This window comes from Apteryx rowi, unplaced genomic scaffold, assembly GCF_003343035.1.
Source record: "Apteryx rowi isolate R43461 unplaced genomic scaffold, aptRow1 scaffold_8, whole genome shotgun sequence".
Classification (NCBI taxonomy): domain Eukaryota; kingdom Metazoa; phylum Chordata; class Aves; order Apterygiformes; family Apterygidae; genus Apteryx; species Apteryx rowi.
In genome coordinates this window covers 3,200,532-3,222,023 of record NW_020451093.1, presented here as the reverse complement: position 1 = coordinate 3,222,023, position 21,492 = coordinate 3,200,532, and the positions used below count along the sequence as shown (strand labels likewise).

Below are 21,492 nucleotides of genomic sequence, written 5' to 3'. Positions count from 1 at the left end.
TATTGAGCCCAGTTGCATCAATCCTGGCTGTAAATAGGATGCTGCAAGCTGAACCTCTCTTTCTCGCCTGCCTGCTCTCAAATTTTGCCAGTTGCCTCCTTTCTACACTACCGCCTGCTAGGGCAGAGCACTGCCCCTACACCCACCCCTGTTTGTCTTCTGCAGCTGGCCCAGACCTTAGGATTCAACTACGATCATACTCAGGTTGTTGTTGAAGATGATCCTCCCGTCCTTCCTGCTGCTGCATTCGGGCTGGCAGAGAGCATCTTGGAGACGCTTCTTCAGGTCCATGGGTGCAGTGCCCAGGAAATTTTTCGTCCCTGTTAGGAAATCCATCATGTGGCCTCCAACCGGATCCCCCTCAATAAAGCACTCCGTGATATCCCAGCCAGACGGGAACTCATAAACTTGGTATTCAACCCCGATTCTCTTCAAAACATCTTCGATGTCATTGGAGGTAATGTAGTGGCCACTGTCGGTTAAAGGCAAGCAGTGCCTGTACTTCTTCCATAAGGTGGCCCATCCACTACTATCTGTCAGACACGGCACGAGGAAAGGTTAGTTTTGCAAAGCCAAGGCAGTTGAATACCAGCTAATGCAAGTACTACATTAGTTTGAATTAGTCCCCGCACTGCTGACTCAGACCTTGCCAGGAGTGGGAGAAGAGCTTTTCTCTTACTTGGATCCACTTATAAACATCACTGTCTGGACAGAAGTAAAATTGGGGTCTCCCTCAACACTCCTCCCACACTTCTCCTAGCTATTTAAATGCAGCTGCCTGCAAGGGGAGACGCACCGACATGGGGTCTCATGGCACTCGGCTTGTCTTTGGACACATCGCCATGAACTCGCTTTTCTGGCATCTAGCAGGAGCACGCACAGAGGCAAGCCAGCTGCTGCTGGCACCTCATGAGCATGCCCCAACGGACGCTGCAGCATAACAGCAATTCAAGTCACAACCGCTCGGTTGTCCTGGGGTCCTGCTGCTTGCTGTGGGCACCTGACAGCGGCTGACTCCTGCTGTCATTGAAGTCGGTGATAACATCTTTGTTGTCTTCAAAAAGAGCAGGATTAAGCCTCACTCATTAATAATCACACTTCTCTCTAGCCATTAATTTCACAACAGGAGACCACTGTGAGGTAAGTGGCAATGCATCCATCCACATCATATTCAGGGAAGCAAGAACACATGGGTTATGCATAAGTAGTCCCATCAGCCACTGGTGTCCAAGAGATTAAGCACAAGATTGCATGTTCCCTACAAAATACAGTGTTTGCTTTATTTGATTACTACAGAATAAGTGCTACCTAAATCCCAGGACAAATATTTGTGGTTCTCATACTTCAAAGCTCTTTAAAAAAAACCAACAACAATGAAGCGAAAAATCAAAAGCTCCTCTTACCTGACAAAATTATGATCAGGAGTTTACCATGACGGTCTAGGCAGCTGTGGAAAAACTTGATTGTGTTAGGAACATCTTCGACACGGTACAGCATCTAGAAGTGACAGAGTTACATACGGCCATTATTCTACCTCTACAGAGCAACAGGCCTTCAAAGGCTTAAATTCTTTATCTACCTATCTGTGTTATTTTAAAATACTTTCCCCATCCCAAACAAAGAGATTAATGTAGGCTTTAACTTGTATGGAGAAACCAAAGGACTTGGAGAAGAAAAAAGAAAGACTAAGAAGAGGTGTTCTGATTCAGACCGATGACCAGCAACAGAAAGATGCAGTTGAACCGAGTGAAATATCTTTCTGCTGTCTGGAAATGACACTTTCTGTGTAGATAGAGATGCTGTATCGACATCTAAGCAGACAAGTAGACGGGGGGAGGCATGTCCAGCGTGGTGTCCACCATACCTGCCGGGTCCTTCGCAGCAGAGCCCCCTACCCGAGAGCCACTCTCCAGACGGTCCTGAGGCATGGGCTTATTCCACCCACAGGAGCACAAACTTTTCACTTCTCCTTATCAAACCTTGAGAGGTTCCTGTTGGCTTAGTGCTCAGGTTGAGAGGTCCCACTGAACTGAGCACTGTCGGGTCTCAGCAAGCCCCTTGGCTCCAGCATCAGCTGCCCATCTGCCATGGGTGGATGCAGTGTCACCCCTCGGGCTGCCGATGGAGGGCACCCAATGGCATGCATCCCAGTGCCAGCCTCTGGTCTACTCTGGTAATTGTCAGCCCCACGCTGGATGTTGAGGTATTGAACACTACCCTTTGAGTCCAGCAAATTTTGCAGTTACAAGATACGTACATCCTTTCAACTCAGCAGTGTTTTTAAGGCAAGATCTTCACTATTTTTGCTGACTTCCCTGCTAACAGTGCACGGAGAAGGCCTGATGGTTTGTGACTGCCCTGATTTATCAAAGAGAATTGCTGAAATGAGTTACTAATGAATTGTAAGTCCATATTCACCTGGCATCTCTTCAGAAACCAGCAGTAATTTGCAATTTGTTCTTACACTGATGGCAACCAAATGCCTACAGGACACATGGGAGGCCCCTGCTTGAGAAGGCGAGCCCAGCAGTCCTGCTAAGCCACTTCTCCATGAAGAGCGACTACAGCATGAGAAACGGTGTTTGGATGAGCAGGTTCAGAGCTGAGCGCTGGCCCTATCAAGCAAAGAGCTTGTAATCAGGACCATCACCGCTGGCTCTTTGATGAGGCTGTTCTGGCTTAGCATGGAGACAGGAGCGTCTCCTGGCACCTGCCTGCTTCTCTTTTCACACTCTTTGGTGAGCATCTGCTGATGACCTGATGATAGGCTCTTGCTGAAGGTGATTTTCCCCTCTCCTTCATCTTACAGGGACAAAAGCAGGGCTCCAGCAAAGGTCCAGGTGCACAACCAGAAGCAAAGGCAGAAGTGCAAGAAGTTAAGGATGCACAAAAAACTGTTTCTGGAGAGCTCGCAGAGAGTTAAGTTGTAATTTATCTAAACACAGTCTGCAGTTTTGGTTTTCCCCCTGCAGGTGCCTTTGCAGCCTGCAGTGTGCAAGTCACTGTGCACGTTCATATAACAGGGGAGTCCTTTGGTTTCTGCCTCATTTCTGTGACTAGTCTTTATTATCAGGGGCATTTCTAGGCCATGTCTGGGCCACGGACAGGCCAGGCCACTTCCAGACATTGAAGAAGTCACACAGGCACAAAGCAGGGCTTTGGGACTGCCCTTGGGACGTGTAAGTTATTCCCGGACCCAGTCACCAAACCCCTTAAATATTTTCCAGTTTTGAAGGTCAGCTCTTATGAAATGAAAGCAAGATAAAATAATTGCCACTTAAGGAAGTGAATAACAACCTTTAAAAAATATAACAGATACATACAATGTTAGCTTCATCAGGGACACAGCTGCATAATTTCTGACCCCAAAATGGATAGAAATTTCACTAACCTTTCCCTTTAGTGCCATCCAAACTGGTCCAATTAAACCAAAAAGTTCTAGTTTTTTGCAGTGGCAAAGGGTAGTTGTTGGCCTCTGTGTCGCCTCAGACTGCCTGGCGTCACCAGGCAATCTGTGCTCCTGGCCGGCTGCTGGAAGGTCAGCCTTGCCGCCGCGCTGCGGAAACAGCCACGGCATCCACACTCGCTTCCCGCCGGCCTCAGCCCTGCTGGGTTTGGTGCCTGCGCAGCTGCTGGAGCAATGACCGCTCGCTGGAGAGCTGCATGCAGCTCTGGTCTCCCCAGCTTGGAGCACATAGCAGAGATGAAGGGAATGTATAAAGCTAATACTGCCATATTACTAATATTAGTAAAATATTACTGTTGCTAAAGCTAATCCTACATTACCTGAATCATATGGATGAAGTCAAATTTCTTATGTGCGCTCTTCTCTTTCACCTGTTGTTCATACTCAGAGGAAGTGAGCTGGTGCCAAATAAAAGAGGCATTCTGGAGATCGGGAGCTTGATTAACCAACTCTGTTGAAAAAGCAGAAGAAGAACAGGAATTTCACAAACCACAGGAAAACCAACAAACAAGCAGAAACCAACATTCAAATCGGCAGTCCTCACTATATCCCAGGCCCCACGTAGGTGCCCCAGGGTACCTCACCTTTGTACACTGCCACGTGCTGTGGGTTGGGCTCTATGATTTCTGTGTTAATGAAGACCCCTGGGTGTTGAGCCTGCAGGATCCGGATCATTTTCAAATCCTGCTCACCTATTCAATAAACATAAATCCATTACTTTAAAAAGGATTGGAATGGTGTTAGGAGGACACACATGGTAGCGCAACTGCTGCTAGGAGATCCTCAGAGCAGAAGTGATACCCTTTCTACCTTGAGACTTGTATGGTGGCATCTAAGACACTAATAGTCTTATATCACCATATCTTGCTGCTCAGGCTAACAAAACCTGGAGAATATATTTACTGATAAGACTGAGAACAAGGAGGAGATAAGCAACAGCTTGGAAAACTCATAATGCCAATACTCACTTGGGTTATAGGACAAACAGGTCAAAATAATACAAGATTAATCTGGTTTTAACCAGAAAGCGTTAGTCTTCTAATTAATTCCAGTTAAACTGGACAAACTTTATTCATTCAGCTGGAGGCTCTCTAAGGTGTTTGTAACAAGGTTTGGGGGATTAGATGTGTGGGAATTGTTGCATGGTACCAGGTCTTTCCTCCTTGGGGCCACGGTCCACATGGTCTCAGCTCTCAGCATCTACTAACCAGTTGTTATCTGGGAGCTAGGAATAGTGACTCACGTTATCTGTGGCTTGAGCATCCCACACAGCTGCCTTCCAAATTATCTGTTGTGCTCTGAGCTCCAGAGAAGTTAAGTGTGAGTCTGCATTTCTGTCCTAGTGAACTCACAGCCCCTGCCGAGACAAGGCAGCAGCCTGACCCCATCAGAAAGGTCCCGATACACCAAGTGTATAAAGGCCATCCGGTTCGTTAGGGGCTATGGAGATAGAAAGCAGAGGTGACCACCTTGAGTGGACCTCTGAGAGAATCCCAGTCTGCAGCTTATGGTGGGGTCTAAAAATAGTCCTGCCATGGCAAATATCACTTAGAGAGGTCTTGATACAAGATACTGAAGCTTCCGTATCCTTTCAGCTGACGTGATAGCTATGAGAAAAGTAGCCTTCATTGGCTGGTGTTGCAGTAAATAGAATTCAAGGAGGAAAATATCAGCTAGGGCAGCACTCCATCAAAGTCCAAGGAAGGACGGGGCTTTGAAATTGGAGAAAAACACACCAGGACCCTTCAGGAATGGCAGCTGCCGCAGGGCGGGAGAAACTGCCCCAGGCTGGCTGAAGGCACAAGGAAAGCGGTTGCAGCAATCTCAGTTGAAGGCACAAACCAACACAGGAGTTGATCAGGGAGAGATGACCAGATGGAAAATACCTTCTTTTTACACCTGGGACTCCAGCAAAGCCTAGAAGTTCCTGCTCTGAAACATGGGATTTTACCGTGTGCTTTTGCTGATGCCCTGGTGAGGATCATATCGGGGGCCACTGGCGCGGTTGCAGCATGGTACAAAAAAAAAGGCTTAGGAGATACAGTAAAAAGGACCTGCCCATGACCCCCCTGGGACTGGCCGTGATCCCAGCAGGCTGCCGCGCTGGCCCGACCCCGTTGTGCGCTGGCAGACGGGGCGCCGGGGCGCCCAGGGAAATCCCATCCGCTCCTCCGGCAGTGCGGCAGCCGGCTGCCGTTGACTCTTTGAAACCCCTCGCGAAACGCCGGCAAGCAGCTGGCCGTGACCCACCAGCGCTACCCGATACGTCAAGGCGCGCAGGAAACAAGAGCGAAACTCGACCGCAAATAGCGACCCTGCATCTACCCGAATCTGCAGCTGAGAAACTTGCGCCAACGGCGGGAAAGCATCGGGCGAATGAGCAACGGTGAGCTGGATGTGAGTAGGTCACTAGTCCCCATTGATATTTTAGTCCACTAAATTCATTTGGGGGGGGGGGGGCTCTATGAAATCAGATTCCAAGCATGAAAAGGTCAGGGATCAGGTATAACCTTTCACTTAACACCCGATTAATTCACTCCTGTCCCTGGCCGCAGAAGTTCAGCTATTCCTGTCTTGGGCACTGCTGGGGCAGTGGGGGCTGACTAGCTAGCCGGGAAAGGGAAAGCTTAGCTTTTCTACTTTTCCACCAAAACCCTTCTGAGGGGAAAACAAGAAAAAGTGAGGACCAAAAAAAAAGTTCACTTTTCTTGGATCAGACAGAATTTCTGGTTTATATTACTTATTTCTGGTTTATATTACTTATTGCAAATGGGGTGTAATTGAGAGCCAAAAGATTTTTTTCCTCCTCCCTTTCTCATATGCTCCAATGTATTCCCAACTGGGGAAAACAATTCAGTGCTATTTTTCTTTTACTCAGGAAAGCAAGGAAACAAGTGAGAAACGTATTACTTTCACTTGAAAGTATTAACACTCACAATTCAGCTGAAAATACTTTTAAAAGCAAAAGCCTATTCTGACAAATCAAAGTGCTGCATCTTTTCTCTGCTTTTTATTTTCTTTCTCCCAATGTCCTAGGAGAAAAGTTGGATGTTCACCACTGTTTTTTTTTAAACAAATGCATTTAAAGCAGTTTTAAAAACATTGCTTCCAAGAGATTGTTTCTCTCTGGGGGGAAATATCATTTGCAATTAAACCCCACTTATCGCTGGAAAAAAACCCAAACAACACAGCAGTAAAAAAGAAGCACATCTTGCAAAAGCTGCCCAGGCCCCGTGCGAGGGGTTCTGGCCATCTGGCAGTCACCTCCCCGGGTTTTGCTTGCTTGGAGCTCAAGAGCGTAGCCCAGCCTTGGTCCCTGGGATGGCAATGAAAACAAGAGAGACCTTCGGGTGGGATATTCTGAGACAGGGCCTTAGGGTGGAACAAGTGTTTCTGATGTCCCTAATTTTTTCTACTGAGTTTTTCACAAGCTCTTACCTCCCCTGGAGCAGGAGTCTGCTTTTAGGCACATAAAATTAGGTGAGAGTCATCAAAAGACAGAGCCTAAGCTAAGACCACCAGGTTGCCCTTTCTTGGACAGAGCTGACCCATGCTGGAGAAGCGGGTGCAGGAGAGAAGGGAGCATCGCCCTTGCCCCGGCTCAGCACCCCACTTGGCACATCTCTGCTCCAGTGGGAATTTTGGTTGTTAACACCCAAATAGTTCTCGCCCTGGCTCAAGACCTTGGCAGCACTTTCTGCTGCAGCTAGAGCTGCCCCAGTGCTGTCGCGCTCTTACCTGTGCCGCTGCCAACTCCCAGGACATTTAGGGTGGATTTCCCATTGCCCAGACTGAAATTACAAGTAGACACAACACGTCACTTAACTGCACTATTTCATACAATTTTACGCTTTAATTCTATTATCTGGTATGTCATATTTACCTAGAGATTTAACTGAGACTTGTCATGCATATTGGGCTAGAAATTTGAGCATCTCTTCAGAGCTATAACGCAGTGTGGCATGGCCAGGCCTGACGTTAGCAGAGTCATATTTCAAAGTACAGTAGGCATCCGAATATAGCATTGCCCTTCCTGTGCCACGTAACTTTCTGCAAGCTGTGGCTGGGGCATGATTGCGTTTCCCATAGCGCACGGGCCTCGCGTTACTCTTGGGGACACCGCGGCAGTGATTCAGCAGCAGGGAAGAAGGTGATAAATCCTGGAGGGCGGGAGATATTCAAGGAGCCTTGGCCCCGATGCGAATCGGAGGCCAGAGATTCCTGCCTACGTTTTTTCACTGTGGAAAATACAGTAACATGAAAAATTACTCATACTTGAAAGGGCTTTACTGTGGCTTTGAATCTAGAGTGTTTAAAAACTATCTGGAGTCATCCAGGTTTAATGCATTACATCTATACTTCCCAAACACGGTTTATCATTTGATACTTAAGCAATGCAAATCAACTTGGAATAGAAATAAGGAGGCCTTAGGGGACTGAGGAAAGTAAGAATTAGTCACTAGAAGAGAATTAGAGATGTGTTACTGATGTGTGATGAAGTCCCAAAAGCAGGAAAAGAGCACAAGAGAGAGATTTCTTTTGAAAAAGCTTTAACCCTTGGAAAGTCAGCTAATGAAAGGAGATGGACATGAAAATGAGGTCTTGATTCTTTTCCTAATAAAAGCTGAAAAACAGCACAGTGTACTAATTGAAATGTATTCTGGAGTCATTAAATAGAATGTTCCCTTAAGGGATATTTCCTTAAGTCCCCTTAAGGGACTTAAAACTGAAACGCATTAAAAGTTTATTCATCCCCCAGACGTTTGCTGATCCTTACATGCAAGTTTCCCGCTCAGCATCACGGCTGGCTTTCCCACTTTCATGGTGGTGCTCCTTACCCAGCCATGATGTGGGGCATTTCTTGCTTATTGAACTCCTCCATGCACTGGTGCTCCGTAGAATGATCCAAAAACGACTTGAAGGCCTCCACGTACTCCTCAGCCGTGAGACTTCTCATGGAAGGGACTACGTATAGCTCTTGAGAAACAAATACAAATTGTGCGTTAGCAGCTCCAAGGCAAAGGCAGAATCCAAGTCCTCAGCAAATATAAGAAACCAAACCCAGGAGGACATGTGTCCCCGGAGCCTCACACATCCTGCAAACACCCCACAGGCTCTTCACACCTCACAGTTGGAAAACTGCTCTCAGGTACACTTTGAGGTCAGCGTATTTGTCAAGGTGCCTAGCTGACTCCCTCTTTTCTACAAGTCTCCCTGCGGAAAATGGCCCCGAATTTCCTGAAGTGGCCACACTGATGACACTCAGTTTGCAGAAAAGGCAAGGGGAAGCCAAAGCATTTCAGCCGAGCGGGGAGGCTCCGTCAGGACAAAGCACTGTGTTGAGTCTCCCTGCCTCCAGGTTCAGACCTGGCTCAGCTACGGGCTCCCTGCGCCTCTGTGAATGAACGTACGAGCCACTTCATGGCAAACAGAGTCAAAACGGATGCCAAAAGAGCCTGGTGTGGTCTGGGATGATCCTCTCGCAGGAGAACAGAGACTGAGCAGAGCTGATCCAACGTCATGCAGACACTGCAAGGGGCAGGCTTGTGCCAGCCTGAACACTGGCGACTGACATTGAACAGAAACTGCCCAGAAGAAGAAAAATCAGCTTTTACTCCTAAATAAAATGAGGATGAAGGACAGGACTTGGCAGAACATCTTCATCCTCCTTTTTCTCTTACTAGGAGTTGCTTATCTAACATCTGCATTTAACCTGTTGTAGCTAATAAGAAAACTTTGTATTAGGACTCAAAAAAATGTATGTCTCACACCGGATTGTGCAATCTTAAAATGGATGCCTAAGGTCTTTCTGAAACCACATGTCATAAGCAGCTATGTTTCTGGTAATGTGAATGGAGATCCTCCAGCCAGCTCATTCAACCTTCAGGGTCCTCACAGGACTCTGAAACGGTCTCCACTTCTGTGGATATGAGACATAAACATTTCAAAATCTGTCCTCAACACTTTGAAAGTATACCCTAAAATAAACCTGAAATCACCTGGATTGTAATCAGTGTAGCATCCTGCTTCATCTTTTTTTTTTTTTTTTTAACAACCTCTAACTCCAATTCCAACAGAATTAAGACGTATTTGTTCTGATAGCAAGCTGAGTGGGCATTTTACTTTAATCTCTTTTTTTTTTCCTCCCAAATACCTGAATTATCATGTGGAGCTGTCAGAATCTCTTCTTCAAAGTTCATACTGTGGAACCTATTCCTGTAAGGAAAGTATAGCATTTCGGTTATTTGAAGAACCTGTATGTTTTCTGAAGCTGCATTGAGAATGCAGAATAAAAGGAAGATACTCCTGGCAAACTTTCCTTACTTGATAATCAATGCTATTTGTGTTCTTTTACTATAATAAAAGAAAATCAAAACTTCTTGGTTAGCTGATCATCCATAAACAGCAGTAGAGGACTTTCCACCTGCACCTATATTTGTCTGAGGTGCATCATGAAAGCTTTTTCTCCCTCTGAGGAATCGTTAATCAGTCAATACTAGTGAAAGGCATTAGACTAAATGATATTACATACTCTGTGAAACCTTTAATCATGAGTGGAGTAGAAAAAACAGCAGTGAGGTTAGGAAAAGGCTAGAGTGAGCTTCAGCACCCGAAGTGCTAAAAGATCCGCTTGGCCCAATGTCCCAGGGTCCATTTTACTTTATTTTGTTTTAACGACAGTTTTCCCTGGCTGAAAATATTATGTCGGGTAATATATAAAATCCATAGGACTGAAAGGGCAAGAGGTAAAAAAGTCATTTGCCCATGAAGGAAATGTTTACATTCTTAGTTTAGGCCTTTTTGTAAAGACTTCCACCAATGAAGTCCCATCTTCATTTTAATTTGACAACGTGCCTCATGTATAAAATAGGGATGAGGAGCCGCTAGCAAAAGGAAAGTATTGAAATGAAGTTGGAGCAAGAGCCTCATCTCTGTAAAGCAGAGGTGCTAGTGTACAAGTTTCACTCCCAAAGCCTTGCCATTAGAAACTGCTTCGTGACAAGCAGCGTGCAACAGCGGACCAAAAGCCACATTTTTCTCTCTGCCAGGGAACAAAGTTCTGGCATGAGCAAGAAACAAGCCAAGGGGTGGAAAGGAAAAATGCAAGTCTTGTCGTAGGGCTCTGAGATATACATATCATGACATATCATACGAGGCAGCAGGGAAGTGGCCACAGGTTCAAATAACACATTACTTAGGTTAGCGATGGCAAGAAAAGACTAAGGTGTCCCAGAAGTACTTGGAGAAGCTAGAGCGCTGCCAGAAGCCTGCATGAGCAAGTGACTTGTCTGAAATCCTTGCCAAAATCACATCAGAAGAGCTTCTCTGACTCTCAAGAGGTACCTCAGAGATCTCAGTTCCACCAGCTTGACCTCAAATCTCTCGGAAAATGCTGAATTTCAGCAGCACTAAGCCTGAAATCAGCCTCTCGTTATAAGCTCCAACTTGGCTGCAGACCAGGCCCTCAAATTTCCACTCAGCTCTCCGACCTCTTCTGACTGTCAAAGTAGAGGACTATTTTGTGCTCTCAGTTGGACAAACCGAGCAAGATGGTTTTCGGAACAAATCTTCCACTTAAATGMTGCGAGGCAGCACCGTTTCCCCTGCGCAGAGTAACAGCCCTGGTCAGCAGGGAGTCCGAGGGATACGGACTCCATTTCTGACCGGTCAAATGTTTCCAGCCGTCCCAGGAGAACTGCCAGGTGGCCTGGACAGCCTGTACAGCGCAAGCATTCGCCCACACGAAGGATGCCAAGTTAACTCCTCCACCAAGACTTGCGGCGTTTCTCCCCAGGCAGAGTTTCTAAGATTAACGCCGGATGCTAGGAAGGTGGGACAGGCTTCCTTATCGCTGGGAATAAACGGACACTCTCTAAAATCTGGCTGAAAATCTAGCCCAGATCCGAAGACCGACTTTAACGCTTCCGTGGTCTTTGGGCTGGTAATGTTCGTCCTCAGCCTGGGGCAGGACCTCCAACACCAAAACTGAACCCTGGAGCCACCTTGCTTTCTCTGACAGCAACAGAATTAGGATCACAAAGATGCAAGTTGCCTCCTGGCCCTGCCTCGTCAGAGGCTGGATTAAGTCCTGAAACATAAGGTTAGTATCTCTTTTCTTAGCTACGACTCCCATCGTGACCAGGATGCGGGGAAACCCTGCCCAAGTCCGCTCACCTTTTCCTGCCGGCGGCCGGCTCCATGCTGGAGGCGGCGCAGCGCTCGTTCCCGCTGCCGGGGCCGGGCTCGGGGCTCCCTTGGGGGCTCGTGGCCACCCCGGGGCTCGGCAGCGACACGCGCGGTCCTCACTGCCCAGGGATAGCGTGCCCCGGGCTCAGCGCCGCTAAAGGCTAGCTTAAGTTAGCACGTCCACCTGTTCTCCTACTGTACGTCAGCTTCTCAACCCACTGGCGCGCTTTCGGTGACCTCCCGCGTTTGATAAGGGTTTTACCAGCACCTGTCACGGCGGCCTGGGTTACTTGAGTGATGGAAAGAAATCTGAGCCACGCTGCAGAAGGGAGCTGGTAAAAAAAAAAAAAAAAAGCAATGCAAAAAAGTGCAATTTCCCGTACAGCTCACCGAGGCCGGCTATCTCACCCTCAGATGGGATTGCTTCATCAAGTGAGTGACCTTATTTTACATCAGATTTGACTTTCAAACAGATTTAAGTCATCTCCACCCTAAGATAGGTCTGCAGCAGCACGTTAAGTCAGAAACAACCGCACCGCTGATCTTAACCAAAACGTTCAAATCCAAGACGAGGAAAGAAGAGGGCTCCTTTACAAGCTGTAAAACACAGATTTGGACCCCGATCCTGTCTGACCACCTTGGCGGTGATTTTACATCCTCCTTCCAGATCCCTAAACGCTTGCGGCAGAGCCGCAGGCCCCCGACGTGCAGCAGCGGGCGGCAGCGCGCTTTGCTCCTCCACCCCCTGGGTGCCCCCACGGCACAGCACGGGCCCTGGGGACGGGCGGCGGAAAGCGGCAGGGACGGGATGGAAAGCTGTACCTTCCCGGCGTGACGGGAGCGGCGGTCGTGGCGCCCAAGCTGCGGTGCCCAAGCTGCGGTGCCCCCGTCCCCGCGGCACGGCTCCGGGGACTCCTTTTATTAACGGAGAGCGCCGCAGAGATCGGCAGCCAGCCCCGGAAAAATAAGCCCCGCAGGTCCGCCGGGGGCTAAGGCGCTGCCCCCGCCTGCCCCGGCCCCGCTCGCTCGGGAGCGCCCCGCCGCCGAGCCCCATTATCCCGCGACAATGGCGCTTGTTCTCCCCGCCGCGGGGAACAATAGCGCATTGTGCGCGCCCCGGCGCCCGGCTGGCCGGGGCTGCGGAGGTGGCGGCTTTGGGGGATGTATCCTTTGCGCGCCGTGCTTCTGGTTCTGCTGGCAAGCTCCCGACTAAATCCTTGCTAAACTGCGCTTTCCACGCCAGGGCGAGAGGCCGGTTTCTGAGCTCCGCCGCGATGCTGCGGGACCTGCGGTAAGAGGATGAACAAAGCCGGTTCGCAGGGCGGTAAAAACAAAACAACAGTGTTTTTGCAAGCCTTACAGCTACAGTGATGGGTTTTGGCACGGGCTGATCCTGCAGAAATAGGTCGCTGGCTTTCCCCCGGGGCGAGCCCGTCTGAGGCTGGTTATTGCTGGCCACCGGCCTCCACAAACAAGTCCTGCGCCTGCTCCTCCAGGCGTGAACGTCAGGTTATTCAGAAACACATAATCAGCATTCCAGAACATTTTGACCTGCATCACCACAATTTTACGCGCAGCCAGGCCTGTAAAATTTCATTGCTATCTGCACTCCAGGCGTAAAGGAGCAATGTCCACTGCAAGCTGCTGCTCCATTGTTTTGATCTTTTCTTTTTTTGAATTGCGTTGAGTTAAAGAATAATAATTTGGCCATTTCACTTTGGCATGAACACAGAATTTTAATGAATTTATCTCCTAATGTATTCCACTGATCAGCATTTAGGATGAAGAATGTCGGAAAAGACCTAAGCATTTTTACAAAGTTCCTCAAAGCATTACTCCTTTAGTTTTTAAGAACATCCCTACCCTTATTATAAAAACTGATCAAGGTTCACGTAATGTAACTTTGATTCTGTTTTGAGCAGTGTTCATTTCTTCTGTACCAGCATCCTTTTTTAATGAATCATTCAGCCATCATCAAGTTATTTAGTTAGTCACTTCATCATTCAGGTACTGTCAGTCTTCCAGACAAAACTTCTACAGTATAGCTGGCAGTTTCTGTATTCTCCTAAGGGAAATATTTGGTGCAAAAACAGTATTCTGCATTAGGGAAGTTCTGGGAGACAGTCAGATCACCAGCAGTTTTGCAGCATTCATTTTCCTGATGGTTACAAGAATAGTTCTCATTAAGGAATAAATTTTGTTTCACATTAATCCTGTTAAATCTATTGCAGATTCTGGGTAGCACTAGATCTCAGTGTTTAAGCAACAGTATTTGTTTTTCATATGTGTACACATATTTTTTTCCTATAGGAAAAAAATCTGGTAATTACTGAAAAAGAAAAACCAGTGTATAGGTTGTGAGGGGCAATTCTCGTAATCCAGCTGGGCTGCGGAGCACAGACTTTGCAAGAAACCATCGGGTCCTGGCTGCGCTAAATTACACATTTCAGGGAGTTCCCCAAACTTGACTTAAATCTGTCCCCTGCAGTAGGTTATATGTATTGCATCCCCCGCTAAAGGGCTGCCCCGAGCCTGGCCAGGTCATCAGCCGACAGCAGCTGAGTGTCCGGAGGCGGCCGGCAGCGTGAGGGTTACAGGGGCTGTAGGTACACTTTGATAGCTCACAGCTCTTCAACCAGGAGAACCACAACCAGAATTTAAACTTATGCCCCCCTTTTCTGGGTATGCGGAGCAAACAGGGAGAGGCGGCACATGGGCTCGATGCAACGCGCTCAGCCCTCGCAGCAGGCTTTGGCTGCGCGGCTGGACATCCTTCTGCTTTGCCCTGCCCCTGCAAAGAATATTCTTAGCTCGATGAAAATTTCTTCAAAAATTGGTTGAATGTTTCCTTTCCATTTGCTGTGCGTTCTGCCGGCTCTCAAACCGCGGTGTCTACGCCATGTGGTCAGTCTGCCCATTGCTCCTCAGGACCACGCAAGATGGTCCTGCTGGACCATAGCAGGTGTTTGCCACCCAGCGCGCCCCAGCCGGTCGTGCCGCAGGCTGAGCAGAGGAGGGAAATGACTCTGAAAGCCCGAAAACTTGCCGAGGAACGCTTCTCAGTTTGCAGCTATTTGGCCAAAACGCAGCCAGTCGAGGCGCTTTGGCTCAGCCCAGCGTTTCTAAGCCGGGAGGGCAAAACGCAGGGCTAGCCGCACGCTTCTCTGTTGCCCAGCCGACTGCAAGGCAGAGCGGAAAGCGTTGTCCAGACTAAAGGGACCACAGGCGCTGGACATATTTTACCAAAGACGAGCTAGCTTTTACGCAGTCTGCACACTAGATGGTGTTGCAAGGATGCTTTTCTGCTCTTGCGCTTTCGCCCGGATCCCCGCTCGGTCGCGCGTGAGCTGCCCCTTGGCGCTAACACGGGCCGCTGCCGTCTTTGCTTTTCGCTTCGGGGCTGGCAGAGGTCACTCCAAAACGCATCGCTCGCCGGCGTTCCCTCCCCGCCGCGGCGGGCCGCCGGCAGCGGTTGCGGTGCGATTACGGCGTGCCGAATGTTATTCTCCGCCTCGGGACTCATCACCCGGCTCAGCTGTCCGTTTGCGGATTAGCCTTCTTTGCAGGCTGCGGAAAGGAAAAGAGCTTTATATTGAACGGAGCGGGGAAAACACGGCATTCAGCAAAGTGGTAATCTCTGGAAATAGCCATAATTTGGAACGGTTACTGTGGAAATAAGCTGGGAAGTTTCCCTCCAGCTCAACAGGCAAATCTCCTGGCAATTTTTTTCTCCCCCCTGCAAAATCAGTAGTTGTCCTAGGATCTAGGTGAATGTAGAAAAAAACCCTCTCCTAGCATATTTTTAAAGGTAAATTTCTGGCTTTTGGCAGACCCTGGGGTTCTGGAGGACCCTGGGATACCCAGCACGTGCCTCAGGGATCCAAATGCAGAAGAGCCTTTGAAAGAAGTCCAGAAATGGGTTCATTCCAAAGCAATTTCATGAAAGCTTTCCACGACTGGTGGGGGAAGCGAGGGAGGAACCTCAGGTGTCTCAGGAAGGATAATTAATACTGAAAGGGAGTTGCTGATACCTCTGAGATGCCTGAGAAATGAAGGCTTGATAAATAGCCTGCAAGCAAAATAATCTTATATCATAAGGATAAATCCAGAAAACTGGGAGAACCATTCAATATTTAGGTGGTGAAACATCTTTCTTAAGCCATAAGCTTAAAGCCTTGAGCTAATGCCATCAGTCCATAGCAATCCACGTTTTAAGAGCTGGGCAGGGGAACAACTGGTGTGTATTTTAAAATGCGCCTCCAAGAATTGCCAGAAATTGATAATTAGATTTCATTAAAGATAAACAGAAGTGCAAGGTTTTTTTCCTGAGCGAGATGGTGGAAGGGTTACAGGGGAGAAAATAAACTAGCATGGAGATGGCAACAACTTCCATCATCTTCCCTGCGGTCTTTTGAACGTCAGATACTGCAAGCAGCTCTCCCTTAGCTGCTGTAGGCGGTTCCCACCCCAGGTGTCTGCAGTATCTAGAGCAGGTACCGCAGGCTCAGTGTATTTTTTCTTCTATTTTTTCCCCGCTGCTTAGCAGTCTCCTCATGGCGACAACAAAATGTCTGTTTTCCAGGAAACCATTTGAGCTTTATGGATTAGCCACGGTAGGCACTTGCAGACTTCCATAAAGCACGCTGACACGCTCCCTGGTGTATTACTAACTTGACTGAAAAATTGATCAAAACTGATAGAGTTACAGGGCCCCGAGTCCCTTTACAATCTGCCTTTGCGCTGCTCCGCTCGCACGGAGCCAGCAGAGCCAAGCCGAGCAAAAACACTTGCTTGGGGGGAAAAAAACCCCACAACTTAATACTGCTTTTGGTTTTGCACCTTCTGCCCAACTAGCGCCCGTGCCAGGATATTTCAAGGGTCTCATAAGCGCTCCCTTGTCCTGCGTATACGCTGCGTATTCCCGCGCTGAGCCGGGCTTGGCCACGGGTGAAAATCCAGCAGGATTAGCCCAAAGGTTTCCTCGCCTTTGGGAAGGCAGCCAGGCACTGCGTGCGTCACCTCTCTGCAAACATTATTTAGCGTCCCTTCAGAAACGCCTCCTCCTTCTGCTTATTATTTACACGGCGATTTTTGCTGGAATTCCAAGCGCGGGCTGCTTGGGGGAATGGCAAAGCCAATACCCCATTTAAAGAGCTTCCGAACGAGCTGGCAGGTGGCGTACAAAAGGTATTAGGAGAATCGGCAAGGGATCAGACGCGGCAGAGCTAGCAGAGAAGCCGCAGTGCTCCCTGCTCGTCCCGACGCTGAACCCGCTATCGCGTCCCAAATCCTTTCCACCATGCATGAAGCAGTGGCCACTCCTGCACGAAGCAGTAACGCTCTCAAAACCAGTTCAGCAAAGCTGATTAATAAACATGTAAGGATTAATGCACTGGCACGTTACGCGTGTAGGAAAAGAAGTGCTATCATAAAAAAAATAGCACATACCCAGCGAGTTTCTTTGCGCTGCCCTCCTTGAATCGCACGCTGCCGACGGGAAGATAACGGCTCTGGGAAGCCGCCTTGAGTTTCTAATGGCCTGTTTCTCAGCTCTTCGCGTTGATGATGCACTTTATAGCCTCCAACAATGCTATTTAAACATGCCTTTGAAATGAGTTCAAAATGCTATTATCATATGTTTTTATTAGCCCCCAAAAGGTTCGACAAGGACAGGTTTCGGGACAGGGAGCTAGCAGTCAATTTTAGAGTGTTATATTGCACGTGGATGGATGGTGACATACAGGGCAGTCAGGAGGGTATAACAAATGGGATTATTTTGCCATAAACACCCAGCACAAGCAACCTGCCAGCGCCTCAGAAAACTCTGCGTGTTTTCCAGTTTCATCGGTCACATGCCATCTCAACACAGCAAAGTTTTCTTTACTTTACCTGAATGCATACGATGATAAGACGATGACCTGCAGGCTCTTGATACCCACCTTCTCCCCCAGCTATGAGTCATTTCTGCCGAGCTCATCCCCAGGTCCGGCACCCCGGCCTCTCACAGCGGCCCCGGCCAGCGGAGGCGGCAGCATCGGCCCCGGCGCAGAGAAGAGATGCTGCCCCCGAGACGCTCTGAGCTGGCTTGGTGGGTCACAAAATGACCGGCATCAAAAAACCTCGATAAATTGGATGAAGCAAGACTGTAGCAGCTTGCTTCAAAAATCACTGCAAATTTTTAAAAATGGAAGCAGCTCCCGTATAACTCAGCCCCGCTGTCGCTCCAGATTTAGCCCAGCGCACAGGAGGGGCACTGCTGAGGGTTGCCTCCTCTCCAGCGCCCGGCGCGCTCGCCTTGGCTGGTGCCACCGTGCTCCTCTTCCCCCAGTCCCCATCCCTGCCCTCGAGCCTGGATTTACCTCGCTGTGGCGACCCTGTGGCTTACGGTCAATGCCCCTTACCGATTCCATGGACAGGTCTTCCTGGGAACGTAACCCAAACATACGGGCCGAAACTTGGTCCAAAGTTATCCACAGACCAAACCCCACATTGAATTTTCTCCTTTTTTTCTTCCCCTGGTTAAATAATAAATTTGTGAACGAGCTTTCCTAAAGCAGTGAAAACACTTTTGATCTTGATTTCTCATATCAGTTATAGAGAGCAAATTAAAATTCAGGATTTGCTACCAACACTTTAATTATTCAGTGTTATCAAGTTGTCACCAGGCCTTTAATTATATTTTAGTTTATACCTAATTTCCTGCACTATGAGTGCTTCGGTGATGTTAAGACAGACCTGCAGCTGCAATGGGACATGCCCAAGTCTTCTCTGATGCCGTGCACTGGAAGCGGCAACGTTAATGAAATCCCCTGCCATGAGCCGTCATCAATACAGTGCTCATCCGCAGTCAGCATGCTATTTAATTATGTTCTTTTGGTACTAATAAAAACTTAATAATATATTCAAAATGAGCAAGCAGGGTAGAGCAGGGCTTGTGATTTTGCATCTACCAAAAGATTGGGATAAGACCGTGAAATTCAGCCGCTAGGTCTTCTTAGCAGGGGACTCGGCCTTTCAGACAACAGCACGACATGGTTAAAGCTATTTATCTACAGCATACATGGACTCACGGTATCTCTGGTATTCTGGAGACGTAGCAAAGGTTTCGCATGTGATAAGCACTAATCTATCTATATAGTTACTGTTGTTTACACGCATCATTTCTTCTAACACGCTAGACAATTTTGACTGAGCAAGATGCTACACAAAGATGAAGCCTTGAAGCCAATAGAAAAGCCCTCGCAAACCAAACCAGGCCTGGTCAGGGGGGATTTGCAAAGTTTCAGGCAAGCTGGGGTGGGATTGCTGTGCACGCTGCTCCTGAGGAGCTCTTCCGGCTAGTGATCTATGCCAGAAGACATGAAAGAGCCATTTTCTCCTCTTTTGCCCTCAGGAGTGTGCTCTCCAGCAGCGCTGGGTCTCTGATGTGCAGGCAGCGTTGATCAGAGCCCCGAGACAGCTTCTCCCAGACTTGCCGGGGCCATTTCCAGCGGTGGGAGGACGATGCTGCCATCCCAGGTCTGGCGTTATTTGGGACGTCGGTGGGCAAACTGCCACAGAAACCGCACTGTGTGCGGTAGTTTGCCCACCGACGTCCCAAATAACGTGAAGCATGCCCCAAGCTGGACCGGGGATGGCAGCATCGTCCTCCCACCACATGGCAAACGGCTGCGTAACGGGGCCTGCCTTTAACTCAGATGGGTACCCTGGGAACCAGGAGGGCCTCTAGGTCCCTTCTGCGTGGGGTTTTGGGGTTGCTTTTTAAGTAGTAACAGTGCAATTGCAAGGAGTTGAAATCCCGGCTCCCTCGAGAGCAGGGGCCGCTTTGCCATTGATTTGAAGGACATCAGGGTCAGCCCCAGTGAGTTTGGACAGCATGCTGCAATAAAAGCTGCTGCTGTTTTCTATCACTTCTGTGTTTCTGGCACTGAGGGCGGGCATCAGAAAAGCAGGGAACTCCTACGAGCGGAAAGGCGATGGCAATGCTGCATATTGATCTTTTTGTTATCATTTCCAAGACTCCTCAGCGTCTCTATGACATGCTTCGGGAAGATGAGCAGTAACAGAAGCGGTAGTAAAGATCAACCGACTTGGCAAGGATATTGCAAACAGCAGAGCTCAGCGAGCGCTCCGGGAAGCAGAGGGCGCATGTTCCCGCTGGGGACCAGCAGGGCAAGGAAAAACGCCTCTCACTTTCAGATAATCAACACGATGAAAAAATTGGGAAAGCAGACAGACGTAGGAGAGGAGCATACCAGTACTACTCCTCGTAGCAAAAGCCACCAACGGCAGCTAGCCAGGCCACTGCGGGGTTCACCGTTTCATTTCCATGGTCTTAAAGCCCTTTGGCATATCTCATTACTTTGTCTGAAAAAACCTCCAAGCCTTGAACCTTTCCAGGCCACTTTGCAGAGCGCGCTGGCTTTCCCCTGCCGTCCTGCCCTTGCCTTCCTCCAAGGCTGCTGGGAAACTTCCATCTCATTCATTTCTTTAGACAAACACAGGGAAGTGGGAAAAGCCCATCATCCAGGGCACATAAACCTGGTCCTGACGTCTGCCTCCCGCTGCTGGTAACTAGCAGGAGCCGCCGGGCACCGGGAAGCGCAAAGCGCAGGGTGAGCCTCGAGGAACCGCAGCTGCAGACGGATGTCTCCCCGCTCCCGCGGACCTCTCCTGCTGCGGCTGGGGGATACGCCTATGCAATGCTCCGGCGGGCACCTACCTGCTCTTTGCCAGCTGAAACATACTGTTTGGTTACCAAAATGATTTTCTTCTTACAATATAATGATGCTCCTCGCCCAGAATTAATTAGATGGTGTATCAAATAACCTTTCTTGCCGGCATCTCCATTTCGATCCTGCAGCACCTTTTGCAAGCAATTTTTTCATGTTTAAGATTTATATCCGTGTTAAGTTATTAGTCCTGATCTGGCAGAGAGGCGGAAGCAAGGTTTGCTAACACTTTAGGGAAGTGCTGAACACCACTGCATGTTTCATACAGATGTTTCTGCTCGTTGACTTAATACCATACATACCTGTGAGCATACGTGCTCCCCTGCAAGCACTGCAGTGTTACAGAGGCGCGCGTTCTTCCATGGCAGCTTGGCTCGCAACTGGTTTCCTAAAAAAGGGAAAAAAATAGCCGCGCCACCCAGACGTGGCTGATTAGCGACTGAACCAGAACTAACTTCTCAGAAAATCGCACTTATTGCAGGACAAATTGAGTCTGCGATGGCACAAGCTAGAATAATTGCCCGGGGGACGCAGGGCTTACGCAGCAGCTAGTTAACGCGTTATTCGCGGCGCCTCGGCGCCAGGCTGGGAACAGCCGGCGAGGTGGCGGCGAGCACGGCGCCAAGCCCAGCGTCGCAGCAGCAATTAGGGCAGGGGGAGACTTACCGCCGGCGCGGCAGAGTTGCAAAACCACCCCTACAGACACTTGCGGACGGGAAAATAAGGGAAGGGAGGCATTTGACCGCAGTGCTTCAGTTTTCTAGCAAGATATTCCCCGTTCCTGTGGCTGCGGGTTTGGGTGCCATTGGTGCTCCGCACCTCAGTGAGCATCCGATGATGTACACCGAGGTCCGACATCCCACCGGGTCTCCAGGAGGCTCTGGGAAGCCACGTTTTTAAAATAAAACCATTCCAGAGCTGGAGAAAGCAACGAGCTACCAGCCAAACTCATAGGGAATTACAGCCCGGGAGCTCGGAGCATGCAGACGCACCCGCGCACACGGCATGAAACCCCCCCTGCACCCAAGGCGACAGCAAAGCTCCTTTTAACTCCAGTATCACCTTCAATAAACGTGACGAATGGGACGATGCTGTGCTTTTACCAAG

At 48.9% G+C, this 21,492-nt stretch overlaps 1 protein-coding gene across 1 annotated transcript; it reads right to left on the bottom strand.

Annotated features, from left to right (window-relative positions):
• Window positions 1-177: 177 nt before the first annotated feature.
• LOC112977070 (carnosine N-methyltransferase 2-like) lies at window positions 178-21,243 on the bottom strand. The gene is made up of 12 exons (XM_026088974.1): window positions 21,205-21,243; window positions 20,376-20,519; window positions 18,013-18,168; window positions 17,102-17,257; window positions 11,916-11,985; window positions 9,621-9,737; window positions 8,305-8,443; window positions 7,205-7,257; window positions 4,051-4,158; window positions 3,787-3,917; window positions 1,404-1,497; window positions 178-533 (listed from the first exon to the last, which is right to left on the bottom strand). Exons 1-12 carry the CDS (start codon window positions 21,241-21,243, stop codon window positions 178-180), a joined length of 1,563 nt encoding a protein of 520 aa, XP_025944759.1.
• Between the last annotated feature and the right edge of the window lie 249 nt (window positions 21,244-21,492).